Below are 22,519 nucleotides of genomic sequence, written 5' to 3' on the forward strand. Positions count from 1 at the left end.
GCTAATTGTGTTTAGAGTTTTGAAAATGTGACAACTGGTTCGACAAACGCTTGTTAGCGACTGAAAAAAACTGTAATCTGTTGAAATTAAGTTCTGAGTCTATGATTACACCTAGATTTCTTGCTTTGTCTGTTGTTTTTTAGATTTCCGTTTGAAGCTCAGCGCTGACTTTCAATCTTTTAATCTTCAAATCTATACTGTATAACGGACTATAGGTTCCCAGGCATTATGGTTATATAGATTTGTGTGTTGTCCGCATAACTATGGTAATTTATCTTTTTGTTTTCCACAATCTGAGCCAGTGGAAGCATGTAGATATTAAACAGAAAAGGCCCCCGAACGGAGCCTTGGGGAACTCCACACATCATATTTGTATGCTCAGATGCATAAGTAGTCCCTAGTCTTTAAACACTATTCAAGATTCGACACCCATGAATTGTTTGCCTTTCACAGAGATCTTGTCTGTGTGTGTGTGTGTGTGTGTGTGTGTGTGTGTATGTGTGTGTTTGTGTGTGTGTGTGTGTGTGAGAGTGTGAGTGTGAGTGTGAGTGTGTGTGTGTGTGTGTGTGTGTGTGTGTGTCTTTTGGGTATTTATTAACACAGATCTGCACATTTAAATATGTGTGTTCCTGTTAATGTCTTTTTTGCGTTAATGGGTTGGCAAGTAAGCCAGAGCTCATTGTACTGATGGAAGAGACAATGCTGGACAAAGCCATGCTACCAGTGTGGCCAGGAGCGTGGGTAGAATTGATTGAACGAACAGCAGAATGTGTTTGGGGGTCCACATACAATAAGCCTGTGCTCTGCTTGTTTGTGAGTGTGTTGGTTAGTGGGATAGAGTCAGTGGCCTTGCCATGCTTTGTTCCAGGATCTAGCCAACCCTGTCAGAGCTAATTCATAGTGTCCCTCCTGCCCAAACTGTAGTTCATCAAGAGGAATACTAGAAAATATACAACGCAAAAACTTTGGAAAAGGAAAACTCAGGAGGCACTATGCTGCTGCGTTCAGAGAAAGCTTTCAGGAGCCGGGCCACAGAGGTTAGATTCAACACAATGCTGCTAAAATGACTCATGAGATTAAGATTAAATGCAGGTTACTGTCACACTTTGGCTATGCCTTTAGACACGTTAAGTCTTAGATACCGAAATAGAAAGGATGTTTAGTAGTAGTTTGTAGTGAAGCAATATTGTTTGTTTGTTTGCCAGCTATGAATTTTCTGGACTTCCTACCATTTACTGTAAATTCACATAATGAACTGGTTAGATGGGTATGTGGACTTAATTGACTGTGACTGTTCTGTATGGTAAGAATGACACATATTTAACCTCAACAGGAAATAACTGATCACCTTTAGTGAAGGCTTTTACATCTTCAATGTTAGAGTTATTGCATCAGATCTATCAATTTCTATAGTTTAAAAACAGAGATAGGCCACATTAGAGGGTTACCACAGTGGGATGTGCACGCTGTGTCAGCAGATGGCATAGGTCCAGGTAAAGACTGGCTTTAGGCTAAAATGCAGAGAGGCATTTTGTTTCCCTCTCTTTGTCTCTTTTTCATTTAGTCCTTTATCTGCTTTCTATTACCCTTAGAAAAACATCAATTAAAAGATCAGGAACCCCCTACGTACATAAACAAGACAAACAGACACAAATCTCAGTCAAAGAAGGTCTAAGATACTGAAACTGCGAGAGACACTGGTGGGTGCAAGTTATGTATTTATTGTTAACAGGTATTATTATTATGATGATGACTGTGGCTCAAGTGAACAAAGAAAGCTGTGAGATTGAGCTCCTTTTTAAAGCCACACCAGAGAGGTGTAAAACTAAATAACATGTGGTGCAAAAACATTTACGGTCAGTGATGTGTAATGGTGTTGCTCTAGTAACATCAGGGTTTTCTTTTTACTGCAGTCATGCATCATAAATAAAATGTGTTTAGTGAGCTAAATTGAGAATCCGTTAGTTTGTGTGTGTGAGTGAATTAGGGCTGCACATTATGACCGCTAAGCAAAAGCACAACTAATTTCACATTTTACCTAAATAATGATAAATTAACAATAATTTAATTTTTTTGTAATTTTTTTAGTGAATTGACGATGGACAGTGTGTTCTTAAAAAAAATGTCATCAAGTTTTAAAAAATGTCTTTTGCACGATAAAAATGTAAATTTTCTATACAATCTATTTCTTAACTACTAATTTACTTGTTAGTCCTAACTTTGAACCAGCAAGTGGTGTTTTAAGCTCTTCTTTTTTCTGCTTGTTGGAGAGCTACGTGACACGTGAAACTATATCGATGAGGACTGCCGAGTTAAATCAGCCGTCCAAGAGTAGGCTGAGTTTTCCTAGTAACTTTACAAATGTTGGTATAATATGGAAATGGAGCGTATTTGAGAAAAAATATATAATTCGTTGAATGAATCTGGCTTGTTGATCTTTACAATGTTAGTTAATTCCCTATCCTGGCCTAAGACACACATTCATACAGTTTAATAAAGGATTTATTGGACTTTAACTTATCATTGCTCTTAATTAAGGAGCGTAGCTGTCCTCACTTTAGGTCATCCTGTATGTCTCATCTCCGGTTTTTCCTGCACTGTGTGTGTTTAATGTGTGCGCGCCAGCAGCCAGAGCTTATGGTTTTGTGAGCAGCAGCCAAGCCCGCTGCAGAGAGCCAACGGGATTGAAACAGCAGCCCCTTCAGCGACTTCAGAGTGAAAAACTTTACAGCGTACATTGATGTAAAAATGTATACAGGTTGGCAGTACAGTCTGAAATGTTTTGCACAATCTTTTTCTGTATGTTTTGTTGGTAAATGTGAGATGTTCAAGTCACATACGTCTTGTCAGAAACAAGGAAATTAATATAGCCACGTAGGGTAAACCCGTTCTCACTCCTGCTTGGTCATTGGCTCTCAGAGTCACATACTGATACAAATTTGGGCACGTGGGACTGCTGGGCTTGGTTTTAATGACTCTGCTTATTGGTCAAATTTGCAAAAAAGTTGCGGTGATTGGTCAAAATTGTGAGTCCCACCAAAGTCATGGTGACTGGTTGAATTTGCGCGAATTGGCGCGGTCGCGACATCGCGAAATCCTGGAGGGACTGACATACTGACTGTGTGTGCATTTTTATCCTCAAGCCTCCAGTATGTTATCATGTGGTGTTAGTTTCCCCCTAAGCTTAAGAGTGTATCAAATTACTGAGAGATTTATTTTTTGCAGCTATACAGTAAAGGTTAAAGTAAAGTTTCCCCTCAAAGAAAGTACTATTCCTTTGGATCAAGTCCATACACAGTATATTGGTCTTTTTGTAGCTGAGACTGAGAGTATTGCACTCTAAGCCTGTTAGTTATGGATATTGGAGATAACTGAAGCGCTCGCTTTCTCAGACAAACACACTGTAGGCTGAGGTCTTAATAAACATGCTGTAGACAGAGGCTGCAGTGAGATACACACAGATAAAACTGAAACACCAATCTTCTCTAACAGGCGTGAAACGGTACGCAGCTGCTCTGTGTCTCTTAGGGGACTTTAAACACCCACATTAAACCCAAGAATGTTATATGTTCTTTTATTAGACAGATTTACTAAATCCACCAGTAAGACATAATGTTAAAGGGACACTATGCCTGTGGGTGGTGGTCTTCTAAAAAGTTTAACGGTCAGTGTGGAACACAATATTAGGTATTCTTTAAAGGAATAATAATAAAACCATAAAGACACAACAAAGGCAAAGGTGACAGTAGCTGGCTTTGTAATTTGTTATGGAATGCAAAAAACGTACGACTCTCTAAAGATTCCAACACTCACTTACACTGTCAACATTACAGTTTTATAGAGCCGCAAAAGATGAATCGATTAATCTATTAGTTGTCAACTATTACATTTATAGCCAGTATGATAATATTGTGAATCTTTATCTTTGTTTATTGCTACAGATGGTTTTCATCAACAAATTAAAGCAGTCAGATATACAGTACATGAACTTCACTTTTTATTGTATCTGCTCTTATAAAAGACACTTTCTGAATATAGCAGAGTCTGAACACAGCAGACAACAGACAATGGAAAAAAAACTAAAAAAAGCAGAAACTTTAAAATCAACAAGCAACAACAGTAGGCAATAATCAATTATGGTCTGTCACTGCATCGCTGCAGAATCATCCCAGTCCGCATCGCGATACATCGATGATTGATTTCAACACCCCTACTATTAATCAGTTTGAGTAAAATGTTTTCTTGTTTCTTCAATCCTCTATGACAGTAAACTGAATATCTTTTGAGGAAATTTGAGGGCTTTGGAAAACACTGATTAATCTAAAATAATCGTTAGTTGTAGACCTACAGTTTTAAATGTTTATCATTGATTGACAACCCAGGAAGCTTAAGATTGTATTGCTGTCTGTTCAGCCGTTGCATCAGCCAGCCAGGAGCCTGTTTGACACGGATACATTATTTTCTGTAATAAGATTGGCTCACAGTCAGAGAGGGTGAACAATGGTCAGATTATAGTCTGGAAACAGACAAAGACCAAAACCATATATTCTCTACTGTAATAGAATTTCTAATCATCAACAAATTGTTTGCCAGTGTGTGCTGAAGCTTACTGCCGTATTCACAAAAGGCACATTTTACTCATCTAGTGTTTTATGCAAACAAGGCCAACGTAACCTGGAATTGACTATAAAGTAAAAAAAAAAAAAAAACATCTGTTGATTCACCTTTGGCTGTTTTATAATAAACATTGACAGGCGTAAATGACAGTTTTGCACAACCAATAAGAAAGTTTAGAGTTTTAAATAGATTGCTGTTCCACTATTCTCATATCTCTTATCCACACCTTTTTTTTTGTTCTTCTATCATGTCTTTGCACCGCTGTCCTCCATACCTTGCCCTCATGTGACCCCTTTTGTCTTGTGTTTCTGCTCACTATATATCTGTGTTGCAATAAATGCATTAAATAATAGATAAACTTGCAAATAAAGCTTGCTAAGCCATTGGCCGGTTTTCTTTTCTTCTGATGAAAAGATGGTAAAGGAGCCTCTGTTTTGACAGGGAACCTTGAGTCAAATGGACGATGCAGTAGACCAGTGACAGCTTCACTATACTGTACAGTCTCTGCTGTCACTGTCTGCTTTGTGGTTTTGCCAAAGACTTGAAGTGCTTCTTAGTATGCTTACAGGATGTCTCTTATATCTTCCTCAGCTAGGGAGCTGAGATAGACTGCATGCTTCTCTTTATTTTCAGTTTGTGGCTGAAACTACAACCCCATAATTATACAAGTTTTTCAAAAAGACCAATTTTTTGCAAATTATAAAATACTACTAGAGTTCCTTTACTCTGCACATTGTTTCTGTCTCATTCTATCTACATGTATGCTGTCTGTTTCATGTATTAGAGCTGCAAAGATGAATTGATTAGTCAAATAGTTATTAAACTATTATTAAACAACTCTTAAATTAACCGCCAACCATTTTAGTAACTGATTAACAGTTTGAGTAATTTCTTTAAGAAAAAAGCTTCTTGCATATGAATATTTTCTGGTTTCCTTACTCCTCTATGACAGTAGTATTGAATTAATTAGAGTTGTGAACAAAACAAGGCATTAGGGGACGTCATCTTGGGCTTTACGCAACACTGATCGACAATTTTCACCATTTTCTAACATTTTATAAACCAAACAACTAATGGATTATTCAAAACAATATTCCACAGATTATTCTACAATGACGATAAACATTAGCTGCAGCGTTATTATCTATCATGCGTTCCCTTCCCTTACTGTCAATATAATGACTTATAATGTAATGAAAATTACACACAAATGCAAAAGAAGGCAGGAGAATGTAGCCAGATTCTGCATGTGTATACTATGGAGTTGTGTGTCTCTAGGTTTGTGTGTCTAATCAAAATGCAGTGCCCCTGCAGCAAGACAGCCTCTGTACAAAACATCTGGGAGACGGAGGTCAAGGCTTGCCTGCTCTCGCTCCAGCCTTTATATAAGTGACTGTCAACAAAGCACAGACAGACAATCAGGAACAGTCTGTGCCAGATAAGGTTGTTTGCCTTAGAAAAGGCAGTTGTATCTTTTAATGTGTGACTGATTGTTAATAACACATTTTGTAATACTAGTAGTAGTAGGCAGCTAATGCTTTTGGGAGGTTTTTGTTAATGGACATTTCCTGAATCTCTGCCCCCTCATTATGATTGCAGTTTGGAATATTACATTGCAGATGTACAGAATTTCCTACATGTGTATTTATTAACAGAGTTAATCAAATTAACCACAACCGTTTCAGCTGTGTAGTTCATCAGTGACACTGTTGGGTTAGATTTATCAGACTGTCAGTCAGTCACTGCCATTTTCCACATCAATGTCAGACAGGCTGAATACAAAAAAAAAAATATGACAGCTTGATGTTGACAAGATTAACCTGATGAGTTGGAAGCACAAAGTAGCCCCATACGAGTCAATTTATGTAACCACAATAACATCTGGGACCTTTTTTAACAGTCTGCTTTGTTGCCAACTAGCAGGGATTACCATATGAAATGGCTGACTACACTGCTCAATGCTGTAGGTCTAAATGCCTTCTAGTGCATTTTGGACACATACTGTAAATCTACATCATATGTAGATATAGGTAATAGGCCTTGATGTTACTGTGGGAATATCTTTGACCTTAACCACATACTTCACAATACCAGTCTTCACGATACCAAATCACTGACAGCAGGACCCTGTGTCAATGAGGTAAAGCATTATTTCCAAGTCCTCTGATGCCCCTGCTCTTTTTCAACAGTTTGGACTGTAATCATGTTATCCTTACGTCTGACGGTCCCTAGAGCATACCCATGACCCACTACACTGGCTCACTGTCTTTATTCCCTAAGCAGTTCTAATGCTTTGAAACGTGTGTATCTATTGGGCCGTCTCACATAAGGTTAGCATATGATCCTCTCGAATGAGCATCATGTTGGTGAACATTGTAATTACTACTCAACCATAGCACGGCGTACTGTAGGCCAGCTGTGAGTGACCAGGGGCTTTGTAGCCATGTGGTAATGAGTGTAAATATAGGGCAGTGAAAGTGTTTTGACACACATATGTGCATGCTGTATGTGTCACACTTGGATGCACATTAGCTTTTGAACAGAACATTGAGTGTACACCTCCTTTTATGAAGCTATGGGAAAAACACTTTAAAAGAGGAGAAGGGGAGGGGATAACTAAGAGAATAGCCACAGACCACAGTGAGTAGAAAAAGCAGGCGGAGTCTTGTTGTCTCTGCAATTTCTGGCCTTCTACCCAGGTTTTTATCAGGTAGTGTCAGATTATCCCCCGTTAGTGGTGCTGGAGACACTAGGATCCTTAGGGTACTGAACTAAAAGAAGACACCTTTATCATCTTTGCCTTGCTATCTGGTGTAGCTCTTCCACTCATTTTGTGTCCCTGATTGGTGATTCTTTACAAAGTGCTGTATACGTAGTATTCAGGACACATCCAAATATGCCAATGAAAACAAAAACGTCTGTAGGAGCAGACAGAATCTTCAGTGTAATAAAAAAGTGTAATTCTGATAACAACTCCCTGCAATTCTAAGCTCTTAAATGCAGTGGGAGTAACAAGGCTGCCCTGCAATATTTCTGACTTTTTTCTCTTGTAAATCTGTGAAGTTTTTTTCTGTTCAGAGTTTTTTTATTTTTATTTCAACTTTAATTTCTGAATATTACAACTCTCCCATGTCTCCGTAATTATAATTTTTCTACAATAGCCCTAATACACATTTGTACAAAGCAAACTACACATGTGTAGTTGAAGAGTAATTTCTAATCATGTGAAGAGCAGAAGAGGACACTATTTGCATCAAACTGAATCTGCAGGAGGTTTTCTTAGTTTAACAATTTGTTAAATTGCCATAGATTCTCAGAGTTGATTATTACTGCTGTTTCTTGCTCTGCTGCACTGAGATTAGACACTAGCTTTTTTGCCTTTCTCTCACTCGTTCTCTCTTCTTTTTTCTGTTCCTTTTTAACTTGACCCAGAACACAAGGGTTACAGCCTCCTCATGACAGTAGGGTGAGCACAAAAGCTGGATAGATCTGCATACTGTAGTTTGGACTCTAGACAGTACAGCTAATGAGTAAATATCTTTATCTGCAAATGTGTGTACTCATTGTGATTTGGGCTTAGTGCAATGACACCTAACCTGTGGGATAGCTCTGCGAATGGAAGCCTACAGGCTGTTTTATTATAACCTCAATAAGCTTAACCTCAGACTGACAAATCATGGCAGATGGAAGAAGGATTCAAATGAAATGATATAGAAACAGAAATAATAGGATGAAAATACTAATCACTTGACATTATTGAACAGTTGTGAGTAATGCAGAATCACTTGGCTGTTTGTTGTGTGTAAATTCAGACTAGCTTGGTCATGATCAGTTTTTGTAAACCATCTATTTTTTCTGTGCAAACTGAATTTTTGATAAAACACCGTCCTTTCACTGTTGCAAGCCAGACCAAAAAACGTATCGTTTGAAATCAAGTGTGAGATCTGATGAGCAGTTTAGGTGAGACGCTGTAATACAGATAATTTGAGAATGAGCGATGTGTTGTGTGACTACTGTTTGAAAGTAACAGATGAGTATTACCGGTCCAAGAGTTTCCTACTGTATTGGTCATTGTTGAATGGCTACTAAAAAGAGAGATTGGAATTGTATGCTCATTCATTGGCCAAAATTGGTATGGACTGACTAACAAGACTTATTGCTTGTCAAACAGAAGAGACTTGTTTTATTCCATTTATTGTACATAAGCATAACAATATGTACAGTCTTTCAAGCTCAGACTCCATCATTATAGAATGCTTTTTAAAAGTGTAAGGAAGCCAAGACAATCCCCCCAGATGGAGTCTAGACAGTAGAGGTGGAGGCAAAGGAGCCTGAAGACCAGACCGAAGGATTCAACGGAGAGTCCTTCAGGAGGAAGACCCAGGGTGCCTTTGGGTGATGATGACTGGATGTGGCAGGGGAGGTGGAGGGTTGCATGAGATCAGCAGGGAGAGAAACAGATATAAAGCAGGGTTGTGATGCTGGGATTGGCCCTTGGAATTTGTTGCCAATTCTGCTTGGTTTAACAGGAACGTGAAGGCATCCAACAGCTCATTCGATTTAGGGAGAGAGCAGTGATTAAGAATTTACACCGAGCTACATTTCCTTCTAAAGGAGTAAAGGATCTACGTGCTGTTTTTTTATATAACTTTGTGCAGCAGTCCTGTTAAGTCAGGATATTTGACAACTGTTTTTTTTAATCTGAGATGAATTATGTATAGTTTTTTGAAGACTACATTTTTTAGTACTTTCTTTTATCTTGACTGAGCATCATTATCTTAGCCCCCCTGTGTGTATAATACTCTGTTGGGAAAGAGGTTATACATTACCAAAGCTGCTAAGGTCTTTTTTGTGGAGAGTACATGCTGGATCAGATTTATCTATACGTTGTTTGTTACGCCACTTAAGCTAATTGAAGCTACTGTAGCACCCTAGCAACAACAGCAAATTGCCAGGTTTAAGGCTGGTAATAAAAAAAGGGATTTTGGGCCGTGCATTGCACATTCAGTGACATTCCTTAAACAGTAATTGTGCTTATCTGGAAATAGTTACCAATGAGATGGCTTCACCAGTGCACACATGCACTAACAAATAGCTTAATCACACCTCCTAAACAATCTCCTATTAGTGTGACTGTTTGGTGTTTCTGTGTTAGTGGGTAATAACTTCCTATGGTAGTTTGTTCTGTGGTGTAAGACAGGCTGTCATGCAGTTATAGACAAGGCTGACTGTCAGAGAAGCCTAAACGCACTTCGCATCATACACCTTGTATATCCTGTATAGTGTATCAAGTCTATTGGCCATAGTCTGTCAAAACAGTTGTGTTTGTGTTCCTTAGAGGTTTAGTGGATTTCAGGATGCTTGCTGATGATGTCTTTTTTTTTTTTAAGTATTGGAATATAAAGTACATAGAAATAATGATATCACTGGCCCTAATGGTTCTTTCCACCAAGGTTTGATGGACCATGTGGAATCTACCGTTTTATTTATCCTCCCCTCAGTTAGTGAGCTTTTTTATTACAATATTCAAAGTTTTATTTTTGCTGACACAGTGGTTTTTATGGATGTCTTAACAACCTTATAATAACCCTAAGCCATTATAAGATTTTTATTTTAAAAGTCTGTTTTCTTCCCAGAAAGGGACAGTAGTCACAGTCATATACCGTATGAATGAAACTTGGCAAATAAATGGATGAAATGGAAACAGATGGGGGTTCTACTCAAAACTCTTAAAACTAGCATTTTATGAACTGTGAAGATTTTACCCCACTTACCTCTCGTTGCCAGACCCTGTGCCCATGCACAAGCTTGGATGATTAATGAAAATACAAATGATAGACCTACAGTATCTACTGTAAGTGCTACTACATGTAATTCAATCAGGAGAGACTTTATTGCAAATACGCAAAGATTTATTGTACATATGCATTATATGAAATGTATAGAGTCTTCGGGGATTAGACTCCATTGTTAGAAATATTTTAAAGGGGTAGAGAAGCTGGACATATTCCTCCTGATGGAGCCTAGACACTGGTGATGGTGGAGAAGGAAAGTCTAGCGGAAAGGAACTCAGGTTGCCGTGGTTGACGACGACCAGAGGTGGAAAGGGAAGAGGAGGTTTGCCTGAAAAGACAGCTGATAGCAAGAGAGAAGACATTTAAAGCACGATGTCGTGCTGTGATTGGATCAAGGATGTTGTTGAATTACGCCTCGTAACAGCTGATAAGATAGTGGTGATTGAAGTTATTTAGAAATCTTCCTGAAAGAATTTGTGCGGAGCTCCATCAGGTAGTTAGTGTACTGAGGGTTCCGAGGAAATGATCCAAGGCTTTCTCACAATATATTGTTCAAGCTAGGATCATGAGAGAAATTTTGATGGAAGTCAGGAAGAAAGAGAATATCAGTTTTTAAAAGAGGTGACATAAAAGACATGATATTTTAATGTTACCAAAGAATAACATAAGGGAATTCTTTTTCAGCTTGAAATATAGACTGTAACACTGTCTCACCTATTTATTAAGATTGACATGGGTGGGTTTGGAAAGTAAGTTAAACTGTCCATTTTATGTTTTATGTTTTGCATAAATTTCTCTTTAAATCAAAGTTTAATAATATATATAAAAAATGTCCCATTTGTAATTTGAATGGCAAATAACTGGTCTTGCATAATGACAAATTGTTTCCTTCAAATTGAACACCAGGGGGTGCTATAAATGCAAACAAACTGCATTTGGAATTGCGCAAATCAGACTATAAATGAGTAAATGTTTGTCCAATCATCACAAAACTTCCAGGAAATGTCTACATAATGACCTCACACATACACTGCAAGTCCCATTTAAATTGACCAATAGGGGGCTCTTTAAATGCACAATAACTGGACGTGGAATGACACAAATCAAGGTTTGAGCTTGGAATCGCAGCTTGTGGATTTATAAGCAAATTTCTTTTTTGTATTGGTCATCTGCTTTTTTTTAAATTATCCTGTGCTGGACTGAGCTACATATCACACTGAATTGAAAATAAATGTTTTTTGACAAATCAGTTGAAGCCATTTTAAAAAAAGTTCACTGTTTGTCCAATCGTTACAATGCTTGCAGGATATGTTTTATAACGATGTTGGACCACATGGGTCAAATGAGTCGCTATTGAGAAAAAAGGTTTGAACCTGCGAATCACCGCTTGAAGCTATATGTCTGTTTGTGTGTGTGTGTGTGTGTGTGTGTGTGTGTGTGTGCGTGCGTGTTTGTGTTGGAGAGAGAGAGAGAAAGATAGCGAGAGGGAGAAAATATTAAGAGTTTATTAAGACCCTCACTAAAGCAGATAAATCACTATAAAGGCTTTTTATCAGCCATGTGTTCAATCGGCAATAAACCACACATCATATCCAGCTGATTGCTGGCAAATCATCACCAAGGCAATATTCGAGGTATTGTGCAGCACACAAAAGCAAACACACACGCACACACACACACACACTTACACTCACACTCACAAACACAACCTCAATGGTCTTCCCAATCATGTGTACATTGGCTGCCAGAGCTGTCTTTGTATCCTATCACCATAACAACTGCCTCACAGAACATAAAAAAAAAAGGAAAAGTGAATTTCTCTCACTCAGTTTGACTTGGAGATTGTGAGAGTCGCGGTCGGCAGCTCCTTGCAGCATGTCAGTGTGGTGTGTATGAACAAGCTTGTAAAGGCAAGCGGGCTCCAAAGGACTTGGTGTGAAGAGAAAGGGAGTGTGTAACGTATAATTTGGAAGGTGTAGTGTGTGACTTTTAAGAACAAAGGATATACATTATATAATGCCACAGATGGTGAGTGTCAAAAATTGCTGTTGTGTTCTGTTCACATTCCTGCATGCAAGTGTACATGTTTGGATGTGATTAATTTTGTCACATTACATTTCTTAGGTTATTAAGTTTTGCGTGTGTGTGTGTGCGTGTGTGGAAGTATTTTTTGGATGTAATGTTTTGACTAAGGCTGAGAAATACAATGCAATAGTAATGAAAGTTTTCTGTGAAGCTCATTTGGTATACTGCAGAAATTGTGCAATTATATCCTCGAGATACATATTTGATGTTTTTATTGGTATTTCATATTTTCAGTAACTATTGTATATTATATTTGTTTCAATACTTCCTCTTTTTACTTCATGTCTTCTGTACGTACAGTGCATAATCATTAGATTATCTATATAATAGACTTTCTACGCCTTAGTATTATGTCTCAGATAGTCCAAGATAGATTGTTACCCTTAATCTTCAGGCTATAGTAATCCATTATTAAATGTTAGTGCTGCTACCTTGCTCATAGCTTCATTTTCACTCTATACTCTACAGGCTCACACCCATCAACTGAGGTGATGAATATTTTTAATCATAAGTCACAGAGGAAATAAAGTCTATTTGTGCGTGTGGTACCGTAAGTGTGTATTAGGATTTGGGTGGGTAGGATTTGCATGTGGGTTTGTGCATGTGTTTTTGCTTGTTTTATGAAAATGGTTCCAAACATCACTGTTAGACCCAGTAATATAAAACTGTTTCTCTCAGGCACTGTGTAATATTAAACCATTACATTTAAACTCAAAATGTGACATTAGCCTCAAAATCTTATTTTCCTGGGTCTAATATCTAAAGGAAAGGTATTTTAGCGTTACTTTACAGTCTTCTCCTTGTCTTTTTTGGTCCATGCCATTTTAGCTTTTACAGTATGTTAAACTACACATGGTCCATTTGCTTGCCATGATAGAACAGAAATAAAACCTTCAAACACAGAAGGGGAAAGCTGCGGCTTTAGCTTTTATCTCTAAACTGCATTATTAAACATCCCCATCCACATGAGTCTGACATCACCCGTTCACAGCTGTCTCTTCCTCTACTTCCCTGCTCCCTTCTCTCCCTCCATTAGGCAAGCCTGAAGAAGTTCATGGAGTATGTGCAGCAGAAGAACATTGAAAAGGTCTCAAGGTTCCTGGAAAAAGGCCTGGACCCCAACTTCCATGATCCAGAAACAGGAGGTGAGGATGTCTGGGCTAAGAAATGTCCCATCCCTGCCCTACTTCCCTTATTAATTATTTGTCTTTTTTCAACCTTGATTTACTTTTTTGCTCTCTCTCTATTACTCTCTCTCTCTATCACTCTCTCTCTCTCTCTCTCTCTGTCTATCCATCTATCTTTTTCTCTCTTCCCTTCCTCCCTCCTTCCCCTCATCTTCACCACAAAACACCATCTATAGATTATCTGCAATAAGCCTTCTGCATGCAGGCTAATCTCCTCTGTTTATGCCAATGTTTGTTCAGCCATAAAGGAGATTTCCCTGTTGGGTGACCTGTGAGGAGCTGTGAAGCAGGGAAAACATGAGAATGGGTTGGTTTAACACCAACAGGAAACAGACACTTAGGCAGACGGGAGGGTGACAATCACGACAGCCAAGGCAGTTATCCAAAGGCAGAGTCACAAAAACCAAACCAACTGTAGTGGGCAATGTTGTCATCAAATATTGACAGCTTCAATTGTTGGATGTTCATTTTCTAAAAAGAATGCACAATAATGACAATGGAAATACGGTGATTTAAAAAAAATGTAATTTGCTCACTCATCCTTGGATTTCACAGAATGTCCTCTAACACTGGCAGCACAGCTGGAGGGATGTGGAGAGCTCATCAAGGTGCTGAAAAGTGGAGGGGCACATCTGGACTTCAGAACAAAAGATGGCATTACTGCCCTACACAAGGCTGTGCGCAGCAAGAACCATACAGCGCTTATAGTGAGTGGAACACACACACACAATTATCGCAAAAAGCTGACTCATCTCTTGTATTTCTTTTGCTACACCAATTGCCTGCTTGCAAACTTTCCTCTGGGAAAGGAGAGTTTGCAGGCAGGCAATCTCTGGCAGAGGGTGCTTGAGTAAAAGAACAGAGGGTGCTTGAGCAATCACTAAACATGTGAGCATTAACATGCCTTCTTTGCATGGTTTGGCATATTTATTGAATGGCCTTGTATGTGTGTGGTTTGCCTAATGGTTCCATTGACAAGACCAAAGTGATCTGTGTGTTTTGTCGTAGTGAACTGAGCTATCATTGCAGCACGTCCGGTCTGAAATACCACTTGATGGCCAAGCACACAGCTGATGCAAATTCTCTGTCCCCTCGTCAAAGTATTATTTCACCCTTTTATTGATGTTACATTGTGAGAGACTATTTACTCCCAGTGTTAATGGCCGCTCAAAGAGAGAGTGTTACATGTAAAATTGAACACTACAGTAGCCTAGGCTATATGCCAATGTTGTTTTTATTAAAAAAAAATTAAAAAAAAACATTTCCAAAGACATAAAGATATCAAGGGCCATTTAGAATAGATAAAAATGTGTGATTAATTGTAATTAATTCCAAGTTAACTATGACATTAATGTGATTAATCGTAATTAAATATTTTAATCATTTAAGAGCACTAATATATAAACCCCAACCTTCCTCTTTTCCCACTAGACATTGTTGGATCTGGGTGCGTCCCCTGACTATAAAGACAGCAGGGGTTTGACTCCTCTCTACCACAGCTCAATGGTAGGAGGAGATCCCTACTGCTGTGAGCTGCTTCTGCATGATCATGCACAGGTTGGATGTGTGGACGAGAATGGCTGGCAGGAGATACACCAGGTAATACACACACACACAGACACACACACACACACACACACACACACACAGACAGAGATAGAACAGTGATGGGTTGTGTACAAATGTAGGTACAAGGGTAAAGAGTCTTGTCTGGTTTTCAGAATTTCATTGAATTGATTTTTGGGTTCCCTTCAATTTGAGAATTTCTTTTGTGGTGGTTAAATCCCATTGGGGGGATCATGTGCTGGTTAGAAGCTCCAGCTTAGGAAAGAAGGCTTTTGCTTTCCAGTGTAATTGCTATTCATCACTTTGACAGACGTTTCAATCAATTTTTACTTTAAATTGCATTTCAAAGCAGACATAATAAATTCCTACTATATATTTAAAAATGATTCTATTTTTGCAAAGGTATTTGGGTAGGGTGGTCAGGAAAATGTTATATTTGGAAAACCACTACTGATACATGGCATTGTTCATTGTGTGACCACCAACAACTTTAAAGCAAGGCACTGTACACGCACAAACATTTTAAATGCTCATTTACTCAGAGATTTGCAGTGCAACAGCACAAACACTGACAACTACTGAAATGTCATGACTTAACACGCTGTAGATGTTTCTTTGTGAACTAAAGGCCTCCAGAAAAGGGGGGTTACTGGGACTTCAGAGTTCATTGATATCCACAGTTACTCATTCTACTTTTGCCGCAGCTGTATCTAAGCCTGTGCCTGCTGGCAGTCCAAGTAGTGGTGTCCATCTGTGTTGTGCATTGAAATGGGTTCTTACCTACAAAGAGCAAGCATGGCATATTGTGTGCTTTTTATAAGCATACTGCCTCAAGGCATGTCCTGCTCTGTTAACGTAATGGAGGCTAGTGCCTACATGTTGTTTTTGTGTACTTCAAGGCTTTTAAGCTTATATCTGAGTAGTGACAGAAATGCACTGGAGGTTTGAAGGTTTCTGTGCTGTGAATGAAACCAAACAGGAAGTTGTTGGACTCATTACTTCTGTTACTAAACATGAAGTACAGAGGAAATATTGAATGGCAACATTCTGCTTTAATGAGAGTAGGGGAATCAAACTAATACTACTACTACTATTACATTTGAATGTAAACCTTCTTGTGTCTTCTCTGGAAAGAAGTGCATCAACATTTTTATAATAAGAGATGACAACACACTTTTTTATTTTATCTACAGTATACTACTTTTTCCACTGTAAATGTAATAATTCTTTTTGAAGTGAAAAGCATGAGAACCCCAACTCAGAAAATAAAATTGCAAAGAATCAGTCAATATTTGTCTGTCTCCTGCACCAACCTTTAACTACTCGGATGTTCCCTAACTCCCCCCTTCATCTGTTATGTTCTCTTCCATAGTTACTGACGCTCAACTATCAGTCTGGTGTAGTTCATCTCAAGGTCTCGCTATTATTGGTTGTAATTATGAGCAAGCTAAAAAGTTAACAGAGCTCACACGTTTTTTTTTTTTTTCCTGGAATAAGCTGAACTCAACTTTGTAGCCTAGAATAAAACAATTCTAACAAAAATTAAACCTGTCTGTTATTGGTATACTATGGTAACCTTTGTGTTGAGCAGTGTTTCTTTGTACAAGCATGTTGGTTCAAAAGACAATGGGCCACATGCAAGAACAGACTGATTTGTGCCACATACAAACAATACAGGGACATTGTGTTTTTGAGATGCTTTTATATAGATTTAAGTGGTCCCGTAATACTGTATCTTAAGTCTCTTTCCCGAAATTCAACCTTGGTACAGAATTACAGACACTAGAGCCAGTCCCACAAGGAGCTTTCCTTAGTATGTGCCATTTCTGTGTCTGGAGATTGAGGAGGTGAGAGGGGGGGCAAGGTGGAGGGTGGGGGTGTGGCCTTGACCAATTGCCTGTGTTTATAATTTCAGATACTGTGCAGTAAATCCAAAAGTCCTTCTACCTAACACATTTTCTCCCCATTTCATTTCTTTTTCCTCGTTTCTCTTTTTTTCTGTGTCCTTTCCAGCATTAGTATTCTAGTGTCATACATCACATGCAATAGGATACACTGCAGAAGGTCTGGAAACCAACAACATTACCAACATGATTTGTGCGCTGTCTCACTGCTGTCATACACTCTTAGCGAGACAGAACACAGGAGGGAGAGAACAATTGTTGGGGAGAGTTGGTGTGCTTCTTTGGTAATGACACAGGACTAAACCACGAAGTTGGAGGGAAAAAAAGAGGGCAAAGATAGAGATTAGATGAAAAATGAATTGTTCCTTGTTTTGTGATACAAAGCGCTTCAAAAAGGCATCACTCTTGTCAGGAAAATTTTAACTCACAGATTTTGCCTCAGTTAATACAAACAAGGTTCTCGCTTGCTTTCGGAGACTGTTAACAACATGTGTAAGGAGAATTAGCCCAAGAAAACGCAAGAAAAGATCCAATATTTTAAACATTTATAAGGTGTACATCTCTTAGTTTTGTGTGATCTGTAGAAACCTTTGGGCTGTCGTTTACATTTGAAAATGTTTCAGACCAGGCCAAACTTTCAGCTCACCCTTTCTTCATTGTGAATGATCTGCTTACAAAAACGCAATGTGCTATCGGCTCATTTGGCTAAGTTACACATACCTACTATATCCCTGGAAAAAAATCCACTTTTACACACCTTAATTTGTGTTCCTCCTCAGTACAACAAATACAACTGTAACATACATTGACCTTTGACTCTCTGCAATTGCTCCCTTTTAACTTTGTAAGTGAGCAAGAATACAATTTGTATAATGAATAAATGTGTGAATCTGTCCTTTCAGGCCTGCCGCTATGGCCACGTGCAGCACCTGGAACACCTGCTGTTTTATGGAGCTGACATGAGCGCCCAGAATGCATCTGGAAACACCGCCCTGCATGTGTGCGCTCTCTACAACCAGGTAGGTTGTGCTTGTGTCTTTGTAGAGTGGAGTCCTTTGTGGAATTACATTCATATTGGACAGTTGTGCTATACACAATTTATATCCACTGCCAATGTTCAGTGCCAATGCATTAGGAAGTAAAATTAAGTAAAGTAAAATTACATGTTTACCTAAGATAACAGTGGCCGTGGCTAATTTCCCATCAAAAAGTCTGTTTGATTTCTTAAATAATTAACCGTGACCTCAGTCTTTCCCTTACCTCAACCAAGTGGTCTTAGTTTTCTAAACCGATCACTTAACCACACTTAGACATTGTGTGAACATTCACAAATATTGTCACTGAAGTTGTTCTGAAGAATCATCCAGTACCAAGTTTGGCGTTTTATTTGGTGAGTTGGTTGGTGGGGTTTGTGTGTCTCAAATAATGCAAATGGTAGCATTTTTGTGTTAGTATTATAAAACTATGTGCTTTACATATGTAAGCGTCTAAGCATTTGACTATCCTCCAAGGACAGGAGCAGTCACTCTGCTGCAGCATTGAACCTGGTGGGGCTTGTGGCCTTGCTCAAGGACACTTATGCAACACAGAGTCTTGTTGTTACTGTATATGGCCTTCTGGTATGCGGGATAGCATTCACACAATGCTTAACCTCTTTGTGTGCATGTGCAAGTGTGTGGTCATTTACTCCCCTGTATTTGTTGCCTGTTATCACAATGGACTGAAAGAAGAGATTAAAGAGAAGTGTTCCAAGTGGAAGTGTGACACTAAAATGGCCAAAGATTGGGTATAGTTCTGTCATGTGGGTTTCCATCACACATTAATAAACTCTGCCAGTTGCCATTTGAATGAATGCTGCAAACAGGTTGTTTTTTCAATGCTCTGTATTTAAAATGTGAATGATACCTTAGAGACTATCAGACTGGGACTGTGTGTGTGTAAAATACAGTATTATTACTGAGCTGTCCCTAATGATCAGGTTGGATTCTTTGTACTACAGTGACAACCTCAAGTTCTCATTAATAAGTACACACAAAAGATCTTACCTTGGTCTGTATTACCAATAATCTTCTATTTGCAAAATATAACTTAAAGAATAAGGCTGACATTTTACTTTTTTTCATTTTGCCAATAAATCCCATTAAAGGTACAGTAAATCTTACTCAGGAGACTATTTTCAGCTGCATATGAACACACATGTGGTGCTTTGGCCACTATGTACTGCAGCAGACTGGTGTTATTTGTGATGCCCATGATTGTGGTAATGCATGTAAGTGTAACAAGGATGTGTTTTAATAGTTTTAGTACTTACAACAATACATTTCTTTGACACAGAGGAATATGCCATATCAGGCTTTGGCTACACAGGCAGTACTTGTTTATAGGATAAATCCATGGTTATTTTGGTCTTGACTTAAATAAAACAACTATGGAACATTTACAACCTTATCTTTATCCCAAGTGAGGACATTTTCCCTGCTTGCGATGATGGTTGGGGTGGTAGTATTTGTATCGCACCCTATGTGATATACAGTACCAGAAAACTTAAATGGTAGTAGCAGCTTAAATTTTAAAATATGAATGATTGTGTTCTATATCAGGAGAGGTACATGAGGACACGGGGGTGTGGCTTTGAAAACCAGCATGCTCCTGGGAAAATGATAAGTGTTGTAATGTGCAGTACAGTGTGCTCATGTGTTGAGTTGTTCTGCTTGGTTAGAGGCTGCTGAAAGAGAAACATGTAACTGGGCCTTCTGGAAGAGGTTTTTCTGCTCCTTCATTTGAAAATAGAGTAGTGCTCAGTTCATGAACATTAAATAAGCACTTTACTCCTCTCCATCTCTCTCTCTTTGCATAAAAACAAATGAAAATGCATGTGTGTTTGCGTGTTGTAATTGGAACTGTGTACTGCTGGACACATTTCAGTCATGAGGAATGATCTGCTTCAACTGGACTGGAACACCATAGTCTCAGGAAAGAGAGAGAGAGAGAGAGAAAGAAAGAGGGAGAGAATAGATGAATAGTTTTATTTACAGTTACTTCCTTGGTTGTAAAACTTGTGAGTGTATAGTCTGGTAATGGACATTGTCCTAGCTCTTGTGTGCGTCCACCGCTCAGGATAGCTGTTATCCTGCCAGTTTAGGTCGAACACCATGTTGAGCTGATTGATCCTAGAAACGATGTCTCTTAGCAGGGTTCCAGCAGGCTCGAAACAGGCCTGGCTCGGATGATTATGTACCATTACGGTAAGAAGTGTATTGGTAGAATTGACCGGGAATGTAGTAGTCCAGTGGCAGAGATCAATATATCCATGTGGAGATAGAAAGATAGAGTGTCAGAAGGACAGCTAGATGAAGGTGGGCCAGAGTAGAATGGCAAGATGACACAATCAGCAACAGCATAAGCTTGATCAACGGTCTAAATTTCCCATTCCTGGTGCCCGGCTGGTCATTAACTTTTACGTACTGGGCTTTTAGCTTGACATATGTAATCACTCAGCAGCAGTGAATAAAGGCATTGTAGGGGTCTTTTACCTGGCGGACCAATCCACAGATCCATGGGAGGTGGTTGGATGAATGATTGAGAAAGGACACAGGTAATGGCAAGTGGGGACAGCACTGATGGGTGAAATTAAAGAGAGGTGGCGCAAGACACACACAGAACTTTAAAAATCAGTCAGACCAATAAAATCTTGAGGGCAACTCTATAATAAGTTGTATAAAAAATTGTCACTGGATTTCGTGCAACAGGACTTTTGTTTTGCTGTTCGTTGGCACTATAATGAGAAAGAATTTAGCCCTTAATTAAAGTGTTTCTCCCTCAAATCATGCATTTACCATTAGTGGAGGATGCAAACTCTGCTTCAATTATAATGAGAGTAGAATCCTTAACTGTATAAACATGGCTGTGAGAGGCACCATCTGTCACACTCTTTACACGTGACTGACCGGCGCCATTACTGTAAAGTACTTGACTTAGCCCACTTTGTATTGCTGTGTATGATAGCTCCAAAGCATGGTACATACAAAGTTTTTTTCTCACCTAACAATCCATAGTTAAAGGAAAGCCTAGCCTTGTTTTGTCATTACTGCATGACGTTGGTACGGGGAAATTAATGTAGACTTTTGAACTTCACATTAGTATTTCTTTGTATAGTTCTATACTCTTTTCATCATAACATGTCTGCAGTTCCTGCAAAACGACCTCATTCAACATATTTCGCCTTTACTTTTTAGTAAATAAACCTGTTTTGTCACCAAAGTAAAGAACGCCCAGTTGCATGCACTCCCAGAACCGTCTGAACAAAACCTACAAAGTTTACAGTTAGCTCCTCACATTCTTTTAAAATTAGAATGTTTATTAGAATAAAATTACTTAAATGGTGATCATTGTCACTCTTTACACTGAAAGGTGTATGTTTGTGGTTGTGTGTGTGTGTGTGTGTGTGTGTGTGTGTATGTACATTGTGCATCCAAATGCATAATGTATGGGTGATTAGCAATTAGCTAAGTTAACAGCCGCAGGTGATTATCTATATAGGTTTTTAGACGTCTTAGAATCTTAGCTATTAGCAGCATGAGTAACCATGCATTATTCATGACACCTGCCCCATTTACAAATACTCCCATGTCTTCACCATCTATGTTTACATGGATTTTGCAACCTTACAGTGTTTTTTTGTGTCCTAGTTAACACCATGGCCCAGGCTTGGAATTATACCATTTTAGGTGCAAGACCAATTTAAGGGCACAAATGCCAGAGCAGCAAGGCCATCAAATAAAACATTAATAATACTTGTAAAAACTCTTCAAAAAGAAGTTTACTCAGTCACAGATTAGGGCATTGGCACATTAGCATGTCAAAGTCAATTTCACTGATTTTCTTAATAGTTTTATAGACTACACGGCATTCTGTGAAATGTCAGTCCAGAGCAAATGTATAAACTTTATTTACATTTTTTTATTATTATTTTAATTGACATTTGAGCATAATTTCCCTGTAAATGATCATTTAATTTGATCCTCAATTGTGAAGCACTTTGTAAATTCTACACCCATTTATGGCGAACTGCGGGAGGGGAAGTTAGGCTGGTGTGTGTGCGACCAGCTCCAAAAGGATTAAGCTTTATAAAACAGAACCAGGCGTACGTGCGGCTTTATAAATCTGATAGATTCTGACACAGCACCCACATAGCTACCATCAATGTGTCCTACCAGAAGAGGGTGCACTAATGCATTAGTGTTAACCTCATACTGTACATTAGGTATAATACAAGACTGGTTCATCAGATACATACACTCACCGGCCACTTTATTAGGTACACCTGTCCAACTGCTCGTTAACACTTAATTTCTAAGCAGCCAAT

The 22,519-nt window shown here is 38.7% G+C and overlaps 1 protein-coding gene across 4 annotated transcripts in view; it reads left to right on the forward strand.

The window, feature by feature from the left end:
• shank3a (SH3 and multiple ankyrin repeat domains 3a) overlaps window positions 1-22,519 on the forward strand; it is a 167,323-nt gene that overhangs the window by 66,272 nt on the left and 78,532 nt on the right. For 3 of the 4 annotated variants that reach the window (XM_034879872.1, XM_034879873.1, XM_034879870.1), the window contains exons 5-8: window positions 13,534-13,642; window positions 14,240-14,391; window positions 15,116-15,283; window positions 18,057-18,173. In XM_034879872.1, the coding sequence (XP_034735763.1) occupies window positions 13,534-13,642; window positions 14,240-14,391; window positions 15,116-15,283; window positions 18,057-18,173 (546 nt within the window). Of the gene's footprint in view, window positions 1-821; window positions 1,038-13,533; window positions 13,643-14,239; window positions 14,392-15,115; window positions 15,284-18,056; window positions 18,174-22,519 lie in introns of those variants that run through there. The other variant, XM_034879874.1, reaches the window with a different exon arrangement.

This window comes from Etheostoma cragini, chromosome 8 (genome assembly GCF_013103735.1).
Source record: "Etheostoma cragini isolate CJK2018 chromosome 8, CSU_Ecrag_1.0, whole genome shotgun sequence".
NCBI classification, from domain to species: domain Eukaryota; kingdom Metazoa; phylum Chordata; class Actinopteri; order Perciformes; family Percidae; genus Etheostoma; species Etheostoma cragini.